The sequence below is a fragment of the Anas platyrhynchos genome, chromosome 10, assembly GCF_047663525.1.
Source record: "Anas platyrhynchos isolate ZD024472 breed Pekin duck chromosome 10, IASCAAS_PekinDuck_T2T, whole genome shotgun sequence".
Lineage (NCBI taxonomy): Eukaryota > Metazoa > Chordata > Aves > Anseriformes > Anatidae > Anas > Anas platyrhynchos.
This window is the reverse complement of record NC_092596.1, coordinates 23407009-23418160: the sequence shown is the minus strand read 5'-3', so window position 1 is coordinate 23418160 and position 11152 is coordinate 23407009. Positions and strand designations below refer to the sequence as shown.

The 11152-nt window shown below is 47.0% G+C and overlaps 1 protein-coding gene across 1 annotated transcript; it reads left to right on the top strand.

Annotated features, from left to right (window-relative positions):
- Positions 1-1953: 1953 nt before the first annotated feature.
- P2RY10 (P2Y receptor family member 10) lies at positions 1954-10611 on the top strand. The gene is made up of 2 exons (XM_038184516.2): positions 1954-2523; positions 7360-10611. The coding sequence occupies exon 2, from the start codon at positions 7362-7364 to the stop codon at positions 8376-8378; it is 1017 nt and encodes a 338-aa protein (XP_038040444.1). The 5' UTR covers positions 1954-2523; positions 7360-7361; the 3' UTR covers positions 8379-10611.
- The last annotated feature ends 541 nt before the right edge of the window (positions 10612-11152 follow it).

Genomic DNA, 11152 nt, shown 5'->3' with positions numbered 1-11152 from the left:
CCTAGGGGATCCCCTCGCCAGGGACCTTGCTCCACACACAGGTTTCTCATCTCTGAAGTGGAGGACCCAGAAGCCAGCCGTGCTGCAGAGCACCCTGCACCACCAGTAGCCAGCCCCAGGAGGCACAGATATGGCTGAGGCTGAGCCGCGGGTCAGAATTCCTGCAGCTATTGCTCGTGCCATTTTGCAGGAATCGAGCTCTCCTCTCACGTAGGTACTTCTGAGAGCAAATGCTTCTGGTAAGCACATCATTCTGGTAAGCAAGAACCAAGAGCAGGAACAATTTTAGGCATGGTATGCAAATTGAAATTTTAACAACATAATTAGGACAAATAGATCTATGGGGGAAGTACATCTGTAACCAGTGTAACTGTCTGCAAAATCCCTAGTGCGAGTTTGGTTTTATCAGCAAAAACCCCACTTCCTCACTCCTTGCCTGCAGGATAACATGCTTAGGAAATGGATATGTGACACAGGCAAGCAATACTTGAGTCCTCCAGGCTGCTTATGCCACAGTCCTCTTCTAGTGCCAAACATACCTTAGGGGTGGTAGCTTGGTACTGGGCAGGTGACTTAGGAGGTTTTTGGCTGTATACATTATTTTAGCCAACTCTTCCAAAAGCCCAGACAACAAACAGCCTTGTGGTTCAGGCAGGAAAATGTTATCCCTGTTTACAGATGGGCAAACTCAAACATGAAGAAATTCGGCAGAACTATTCTGCAGGTGCTGTGATTTGCGCCTTTAAATCTGTCCTCTTACCAGGCTTTTTGTATAACCGTCCGCACTAAACTTAGAACAATCTGTGTGCGTAGGCATAGGGTAGCAGCAGTGGCTGCCCCTATTTTGTAAGCAGAGCTGTTCACAAGCATGCAGTGCATTGTGACCAGGTTTTGTATCGTTAGGGCTTACTTTCGCAACTCGTCAATGCGTTTCCCATACCAACATGGACAAGTTCAGCTATGGGTAACTTCATCTCTCCTTTTTCCAAAGAATATGGCTTTTGCTCAAATTGATCAAGCCCATCAGTGGCAACTGAATGAGGGGTGAAAGAGTTACATGCAGAAGCTCCTGCAGACCACAGAACATCTGCAGAAGAGAAAATATTTGTTTTCATAAATGTTACTCAGGTCAATCACTGACCTATTTCTGAATTGCTGTTCCCAAGTAAGGTTCTGCTTAGCTTGCTGTGCTACTGTTAGGTGACTGAATGCAAAAGACAGCTCTGAGGCTGGATAAATTCCAGTAAATACGTTCCCACTGCTGACGAACAACTTAAAAATCAGCTAAACAGGATGTACTGATAAACACTGCAATATCGGCCAAAAGCTCACTATTGCTTTTCATGAAGCCCTTTTAAATAGTTTTAAAATAAACACCTGACAATCTCCCAACTTCTAGCAAGTTCCTTTGACAATTCGTGGAAGCGGGGCAGCCTATAAAGCACAGCAATGCATTTTAAGGGGTGTTCATTGTGGGTCATTCTTGTTTGATTAGAGCCATTAGGTTTTGATCCTTTGATGCCCAGAGGGCCACAGTAGTGGTAATGAAAAATGAAATTGAAAAGTCCTGTTAGAGAAAAATGAAATTGAAAAGTCCTGTTAGAGAATTTATTGCCCATGCTGGACTCCAAGGCATGGCCCACAAACCAAAGGGCTTGCTAGGGGCTGGTCCCATTTTTCCCTGCTCCTGGGATGTGGAGAGGACCAAGCAGGGGGCTGGTGGGTTTTTGAAAATCTAGACCCCCTCTTAGGGGTGAGGTCCGAGCCTCACTGAAGTGTTTAACCCCTAGGTGAAGCCAGCCTTAACCCCATTGCTTGAAACATTTTAAGAAGTGCCACCATTTGACATTGCTGGCAGCAGCCCCAGCATCTGTAATCTGAGCAGCCGGCGTATTAAGTGCAGGAGAAATGTCAAGCAAGGCTCAGAAGAGCGCTATAAAAAGCCATTGGGAAGTTGGACTCCACTGGCAGCAGGAGTTAGCAGGTGGTGCGAGAGAGCAACCACCAGCAGAGGCTCACACCCAGCGATGCGTGTGCGCAGCCCCTGGGTCGGGAGGCGAGGGCAAAGCTGAGAGCAGAAACCTTTGAGGCTTTCCGTGGTTAGCCTGGAGTCGTGCTTGGAGGGAGGAAGGGTGCAGAGCAGGGCGGCTGGCAGAGGAGGAAGGGGAGCCCTGCGCGGCTCCACTCGGGACCTTTTCCTGCAGAAAACCAAGGGAGCTGAGCCGTCCTGGTGGAGCAGCAGCAGACAAAACCCCAGGGGCGAAGGCACACGGACCTGATTTCGGCACAACATCGTGTGCGCCTGCCCGGGGCTCGGCTCGGCGGGGCTGGGAGTGTGGGCAAGCAAATCCCACCCAAGCAGAGACGTGTGCCAGTGGGCGCAGTCAGGGCAGCACCTTGCAGCACCCAGCGATGTCATGCAGGCTTCCACGCTGCTGTAAACAAGGCTGGCGCCGAGCTGTCAAGCCAGCACACTTCCTCCTGCCTGCAGGGCTGCACTCCGCTGGGGTTCTGCCCGACAAGGTAAGGCTGATTTTAAGCTCTCTTTTTCTGATCTAGAACAATAATGAGCCTTTACTGCCTCCTGTGAACGTGTTGCCCTTCTTGGGCTTTTCATCAGGGCGTAGGAGCCAGGAGGAGATCTGTGGAGCTTTGCATCTCCAAACAGCAGATCTCCTCGCGTGCCAATCCTCTGTGTGAACACATGGAGGAGTGAAAACAGCGGCTGCATGAAGTTGCTGTCACTAGATGAAGCAAAATGTTATAGCGTGGGCAATTACTGGTTCTCTGACTGTTCTCCAGTGTCACTGTAGGCACAGATTCCTTCTTTTTCATGATTCCTCAGGATATCTGTATCCTCTATCTATATCCTCTATCTATATCCTCTATCCTATCCATCTTGCTCTCTATAAGTACATTAAAGGAGGCTGTAGTGAGGTGGGGGTTGGTCTATTCTCCCATGTGCCTGGTGACAGGACGAGGGGGAACGGGCTAAAGTTGCACCAGGGATGTTTTAGGTTGGATGTTAGGAAGAACTTCTTTACCGAGAGGGTTGTGAGGCACTGGAACAGGCTGCCCAGGGAAGTGGTGGAGTCACCATCCCTGGAAGTCTTCAAAAGACGTTTAGATGTAGAGCTTAGGGATATGGTTTAGTGGGGACTGTTAGTGTTAGGTCAGAGGTTGGACTCGATAATCTTGGGGTCTCTTCCAACCTAGACAATTCTGTGATTCTGTGATATCCTTTACTTCAAAATCATATTTGACAGCAAGACTTAATTGTTACTTAAAAGTAAGATTTACTTTAAGGAAATCATACTTAACAGGCAAGTAAACAACTGCACTGCTGCAATTTTTTTTTTTTCTTTCTTTTTTTTTTCTTTTTTTTTTTTTTTTTCTAAAAGCAATTTATATTGCCACCAAAAACAAACAAATAAATAATTTACATGCTGCCTTGTGCCATCCGCTCTGCTCTTTGACGGTTGCAATAGTGGGACATTACTGTTTGAGTCAGTATGACAATATAAGAAGGTGGCTTGGATGTGGTTTTGTTCTCAAGAGTCCTGAGACAGATTCGAATTGTAGTTCAGGCTGCAGTCACTGGCTAAAACATAGCTTACTTCATCGACTGACGCTTTTAAACCATATTTTGTAAAAGGTGGTTTGCCGGTGGGATAGCATGCACCCGCACTCGCAGCTCAGCTCTGAAGGGAGCACAGCAAAACAGCTCAGAGGCACGGCAGTTATAGACAAAATCTTGGGTAGATCCTAAATCTAAGATTTCTTAAAGCAAATCAGAAGGGAATAGCACCGAGGGTGAGTCAGTGCCAAAACCACCCTGCCACAGGGTTGCGTAGGAGAAGAGCTCATCTGGAACCCTGGGCTGTGTGAAATAAGAGTGCTGCTCAACAGCAGGTTTTCCGCTGTCAGGTTATGTGTCAATGGGAGCCCTGGGACTGGTGCAAGCATCAGCAGCCCAGGGAGCAGCATCCGTGCTGCTGGTCCATGCGTGGGACAGCCCTTATCCCCATCCCTGACCCGGCTGCCAGCCTCCTGCCATCGGGGCATGCCCGGCTTCTTCAGCTGCCAGGGCTGCAGAAGTGAGAATCGAAATGAAACGAAACATCGAAACGAAAACATCGCAGCAGATCACGCAACCCAGATCTGCTTTTTTTTTTTTTCTTTTTCTTTTTCTTTTTTTTTTTCTGTGGAAGGAGAAAAACAGAAAAAGTACCCATAACTGTAGAACTTTCCACTTCTGACTTCAGAGGTTTCAGATTGAAGCGTGAGTGCAAAAGCCTGAGATATTCACAGCCATACAACGAGGGCAGAGTTCAGAAGCATTTATGTCTTAAACAAATCAACCAGCCTGCTGGTGGAGGCACCAGGAAGACACAGGACTCTGCAATGACATTCCTGTGTTTCTCATTTCTATCAAGATGAGCATCTTTTTTCCTGGAAATGCCTTGTTTGGTTTCCAAACATCCAGCTACAAGTAATTATGTGCATGCTTAATTCATTCCTTATTGCAACAGCCTCAGAAGTACAGACTCTGATTTAAGTCTGAAAGACTGGTTTCAGACATTCAGTGGCATCTCTGTGTGCCTGCTTTTGTGCTCAGACGGGAAGATAAGGGGGACAGGGCAGGACTTATCTCCCATCTGAACAAGTGGGAGGAAGCGCAGCCATACGGCCATTTTATGGTCCTCTGTGCATGTGCCTGGATGCAATTTAGTTAAAGGGAAGGATTAATGTCATTATATTTTTATGACTTTGTAATGAAGTCACCATTCTCAGAAAGCACCCTGTGCTGATGGGCAGCAGACATCGCCCATGTGTATATTAATTACATTAATGCTTCTGCACTCAGCCAGGTCATCCTGCTCAGCCCACTTCATAAATGGCCTGACCCAGGGGTCACTGAAGGCACAGGAGAGGCTTTTTACTGGCTCCATGGGCCCTGCTTAATGACCAAACATCCCCTGCCCGCAAGTCACTGGGTTATATTTGCTCGGGGTGGTGGGGCTCAGACATCCCCTGCCTTTCCATGGGGTGGCTTCCGTAACCATTTGGCTTCAGGGCTTCAAAGCAGCCTGCTGTGGTCTCCAGCTTCTCAGAACCCTCTTCCATGTAAGCACCAGCAATATGAGGCCTATTCCTGGGAGTGCTTTTTCACTAATATCAGCAACACACGAGTTTTTCGGTTTGAGATCACCCCAGAAGATAGCAGCACAAAGTCATGAGAACGCCACACCACCACCGCCTCCAGCCCCAGCCCCTTCATCTCTCCCTGCAGGGGGTAGAAAGCTGGAGAAAAAAAGTTGGAAAGCTTAACGAGGAGGCCACAGGAGTAAACTCTTGATTAACTCTGACACCTTGTGGACAATTAGCAGATGAAGATGAAGCCAGAGGGGGAATGTCTCCATGCCATGGACTCCCCTGTGGGCTCAGGCACGCTGTAGTCTTTGCGGCTCAGGCTTGTGCTCATCTGCAGGCCTGGGTGCAGTTATCTGCCATCAGAACAAAGGCTGAGTGATGAGGTCAAGTGTGTGCACACAGCATCAGCCTCATCAGCCTCAGCAGGTACTTCCTGGACATGTACGTTGACCCTAAAGATCTCCATTCAGAGCCCAGTTTTGAGTCAGCAGCCTGAGCCTGGTTATTCTAAGAGCTGATGGTGCAGTCTTGTCCTGACTTGTCACATGAAACGTAAAAAAGGACGAATGCATTTGGGAACCTCTACAGGCGAAGTTATGACTCAGTTGAACTCAGGCTCACTGAAGAACATGTGTCTGCTGGCCAGCATTTGAATATGAGCATGCCCTTAAAATGGAAACTTTTGCAAATGCACCTAGCCCTCTGTGGTGTCAATGGTCAGCTGGTGCTTGTGCTTTGGAGGACAGGCCAGGCAGCCTAACCTTGTCATCCAGAGGAATGCAGGCAGCTAGGAACTTTGAAAGTGACTGCGTAATGCCCTCTTGGCAGGTGGGAGATCACCTGAAGGGAGAGAAGTTGGGTGTAGTGAGCAGTGCTCTCACCAGAGGCAGGGGCAGCAGGCAGAGCGTCCAGCTAGAGCTGCAGATGGACCAGAAGGAAAGGGATCTCAGACCTCTAGAGCTCTAGAAATTCACAGCCCTCTCAAGAAATGGGATGTAACCCATATTTACTGCTCTGAGAAGCAGTGAATTACAGACTGGAGAGATTGCCTGAGAGGAACAAGGCACCTGGGAGGTGTGCCCTGGGATGACTTGGTGCACTCGTGCTGTCTTGCTGAAGGAGACAAAAAGAAAAGGAAGAAAGTTGTCAGCAGTGCCTGTTTGGAAAGCCTGCAGATGCTGACATTAAGCGGTGGCCCTGCTCACCATCAGCGTGTCAGCCAGAGTCAGCAAGGGTGGCCTTTGTCCCCTGCTGGGACCTTGCCACATCTGGGAGTTTTGGGGGCCTGAATTAAAACACTTCCACAGCAGCCTCAAACAGTGTCTGTAGAAGCAGCCAAGTTCAGGTGCTGCTGTGATGAACAAGCTGAGAACAAAAAGCTTTTTGTGTTCTTTGTCATTTGAGGGCTCTAACTTCTTCCCTCTCTCTCTCTCTCTTCATAACATGAAGAAAAGAACCATCAGTAGCAGGGCTGAGTTACTAATATCTACCTACAGAGACACTTTTTCTGGCAAATGCCCCTTGCAAGTGGGGCTGTAAGGAAATGAGTCAGAAGCAGTGAATCAGTGTCTGCAGTATCACATGAAATAGGAAGCTGATATACAGTTTTAAACACCTTATGAGACATAGAAGGAAATCACTATACTAAGAATTGTAACCCTAGGGGGAAATACCCTATAAAACAGAACGCCTGCTTGTGTTGCCTTCCTGAAGAGAAGTCCCAGTTAAAAAAGCTGGCAAAAGAGAGATGGCCTAGACTGTGGCACATCTCTGCTCATCTGAACTAAAGAAGAGCCAGAAATTAGAAGTAGCTAAGAATGAAACTATTTGGTAAGAAAAAGTGTCGGTCTGAGGCTGGTGAGAAATGGAAGTTGGTGATCGGATTAGGTCTCTGTGTGGCAGCACACTTCAGGAGCAGCAGTTGCATTCATACCTGTCAAACTTTTCAGGCCTGCTATCCTTTTCCACGAGGAATTTGGAAAGCATGGCAAGGGGACTGACAGCATGGGGACAGCCCCACCTCCTCTGCACGAACAAGAGGAGACCTCTGAGGGGGCAGCTTTGAAGAAGATAGCAGGATGTTTCACAGAGGACATTTCTGAGCCTCTGCTTCATACTGAATAGTCAAATCGGAAACAGAAACGTGAGTAGTGACAACTTTTGCATTGCCTTTGCTGTTACAGCTCTCATTTTTGTTCTCTACAGGAATGACCCACACTCCATTTACTGCGCCAAATGTTTCCAGCAGCCCCAACATGACGCAGAGCAACTGGACCTGCTCTGATTCCAATGTAACGTACAAATCCACCCTGTACGCAGCCACCTACACCATGATCTTCATCCCCGGCCTGCTGGCCAACAGCGCTGCCCTGTGGGTCCTGTGCCGCTTCATCAGCAAGAAGAGCAAAGCCGTCATCTTCATGATCAACCTGGCCGTAGCCGACCTGGCCCACGTCCTCTCGCTGCCGCTGCGAATATACTATTACATCAACCGCATGTGGCCTTTTGGGAAATTCCTTTGCTTACTGTGCTTCTATCTAAAGTACCTCAACATGTACGCCAGCATTTGCTTCCTCACCTGCATCAGCATCCAGCGGTACTTTTTCCTGTACCAGCCATTCAGAGCCAAGGACTGGAAGCGGCGCTACGACGTAGCCATCAGCGCGGCCGTCTGGCTCTTCGTGGGGGCGGCGTGCTCTCCGTTCCCCATCATGCGGAGCTACGTAAACAACTCCGAAACCTGCTTTGCGGACCTCGAGGTCCGACAGATTCAAAGCAATGTGGCCACTGTGGCGATGACGGTCACAGCGGAGCTCTTTGGGTTCATTGGCCCCCTCATCATTATTTTGTTCTGTACTTGGAAAACAAAGGACTCTCTTCGGGACTTCCAGATACCACTGCAAAACAACAACGAGAGGCGGAAAGCTTTAAGGATGGTTTCCATGTGTGCCATTGTGTTCTTTGTGTGTTTTGCACCGTATCACATCAACTTCTTTTTCTACATGATGGTGAAAGAGAACGTTATCACAGATTGCCTCCTGCGTAGCATCACGCTCCACACCCAACCCTTTTGCTTAGCTCTTGCAAGCCTGGACTGCTGTTTGGATCCAATCCTGTATTTTTTTATGACTTCAGAGTTTCAGGACCAGATATCAAGACATAGCAGCATGGTCATCAGGAGTCGGCTCATGAGCAAAGAGAGTGCCTCATCAATTAAGGAATGAAAGGAAAGACAGCTTAAAGCAATTAAGATATTTCATCTGAAATCCAGGACTGTTCTGTGATACTCAATTACCAGCTCCAGTGCCAAAATCCTGCATGTGTGTTTAGGGGAGTTCTGTGGCAGTGGAAATCTTTTGATACACACAAGATAAAACTTTAAGACCAATGTGTTGGAAGGCAATGAGTGACCACACCTATCACTGTGATGCCCATGCCTGACCTAGCAGGACCAGAAAACCTACAGAAGGGAGTGACAAAGATTTTGCTGGGAAATGGTGGAAAAATACAAGGAACTTTTTTTTTTTTTTTTCCCCATTTCTCCAACTCTAACTCCAACTTTGCTGACTCTATGGTCAAACCAAAGACAGTCACTCATCCATACAGCGACATCTGTTGAAATATCTTCTCTTCTAAAAATGCACAATGCATGCAAGAATGTGAAGGTGGCCAGTAGTTAAAAATGGCAGTTTTGGTCTCCCCACTCAGGGATGCAGACAAATGAAGGGTGGCTGTTTGCTTCGGCCCGGCAGCCCCAGATTGCTGCTGCCTGCTCCTGGCTTGTAGTGAAGTCCAGTGGTCACCGTGCTTACCTCTGCTTTGCTCTTTCCCACTCTTGTCCATCAATTCCTCCTCTTCACCCAGCTCTAAGTTGCTCCTTAATTACGGACACATCCTGTACCTTACACCTACAGCTGGTACTGCAGTGGGGGGCTACCCTCTACAAGTTCTCTTGATGGCTCCTCAAACACTCTGTAGAGTGGGACTTTTCCTTGCTCCAAGTGACCGTCTTCCCCTCCAAGCTGTCCCCATCAGCAAGGGGGGCTTCAGCACCCAGCCTTCACCTTCAGACCCCAAGGAGCAGCACTGCCACTACCATGGGCTGTGTGCAGCCAGACTCAGCATCAGTTCCCGTTAGATTTGTTGCCCCCAGTGGTACCATCTAGGTCCTCGCCCTCTTGGGTATGTGGCTTCTTCAGCCCAGAGGTACCTGTGATGGAACCATGCTGTGAAAGCTCTTCTCAGTGGCTTCCACCGACGCATCTTTTAAAAGAGAAAGGTGCCCTTGCCGAGGTGGCTTCACTAGGAGAGCAAAGGCTAACTTCTTCAGCAAATTGTTTGCTGTGATTTTTCCCATCAGCTCCTCTGCTGATCTTAATGTTTACATTTTCATCAGCTATAAAGATGTTAAAAGCAGTGACAAGAAACGATGTCATTTACCCCTTATTTTAATAAGTGGGTCAAATTCACCCACTTTGTATAACTTCAAGGGTTTCCTCATGATATCTAGAGACACACAGGCAACTGATTTATTCCCTTTGAAACTGGTGACTTTCCAAAGCAAGCATGTAAAATTCTCAGTAAGCACCAGTGGCAGCATCTTATATGTCAGTACAAAATAGAAAAAATACCAGAAACACTTGCTGGATATATTTGAAATCTTACTACTCAATTCCACCTAATTAAATTTTGACTTGATCAAATTTTTTTTGAACATTGCTGGTTTTTAATTGACTGTTTCACAGTAAAGTGGGAAAAAGCAAACAGGTTTAGAAATCCATAATGCTGGACTTCCTCGAAATGGCAGTAAAACCCTATTAATTAAATACAATAAGCTATCAGAATTCTCCTCCCATTTGTGAAACGATAATTATGGTCTACAGTATGATGAACTTAATCTTACATGTAGATAAGTGAGAATACCAAAACATGCCAATCTGAAGGAAGTACCTTTCATGAAGAGAGTATTATGGCAGGCTTCTCTAGTTTTCTGATGAGAAAGCTGCAGGATAAGCAAACAGTCCCTCTGCTGTTGAAGTCAATGGAAATATTTTCACCAATTTAACTGGCAGTGATTATGGCAATGATATACATTCACATTTACATGTTGCAAGTGGTCTGTCGAAAAATGTGAGCAAGGGTTGACTCAGGAACACAATCAAACATGCATAATAAAGTTTTTGTCAAGGTAACAATTGTCTCATAAGCTAGGCGCTGCACAATGTCATCAATGAAGGAGATTTTACTTGCAACTGTTGTTTTGAAGATGCTTGTAGGCTTTGATCAGCTAGCACGTGACTGGGAGGTGTTTACTGTGATTTCACTCTCGTGCTATTCACCTCCATTTATCAGGTGAAAAAAAGTTGAAGTCACTGTTATGGCAACTGTGTAGCTTGTCCTACATTGTTCTTTCCCAAAACTGATGCTTAAAAAATAAACGTGTTTTTGCAAGTGTAAGCTGAGTTTCATAGTTGTCACACCTACAGAACAGAATGGGATTGCTTCCTCCTTCCCATGGATCAGAGTTCACGTGGGGCAGTGCATTGATTACTAGCAACTTTTGTTATTCTTAAATACAAAACAGAACGGTGTTCCCCCCTTGACTGTGGTTAATTATTATTGTTATTTTTAATTACACTTACACTGGATTTAAGTGTGTTTTGAAGACAGGAGGGTGCAACGCAGAGGACAGCCCATCCTTTGTTGCCTGATGTACCCGGGTAAGGAGGAGTGGCTGCTCTCGCCTTTACATGCAGGCAGGACCGCGGAAACCAGCTCTCTGTATCTCATCCAGCCATCACTTTGCAGCCAGATCTGTGCAGCTTGAAGAAGCACTCACATCATTTAAGATGGGATTGGTGCTAAGGTAAAGTAAAAAATTGCTTGCCAAAAATTTGGTAAAAATAGTCGTCTACGTACTGCAAGTTGTAGGGTGGAGCTGGCAGGGGAATGCTTGCTCCAGCCTCTGCGTTCCTGAAGCATGAGGGTGGCTCTCCCA

Coding starts and splice junctions, on each gene's coding strand:
- P2RY10 (XM_038184516.2), top strand. CDS start 7,362: ATGACCCACACTCCATTTACTGCGCCAAATGTTTCCAGCAGCCCCAAC.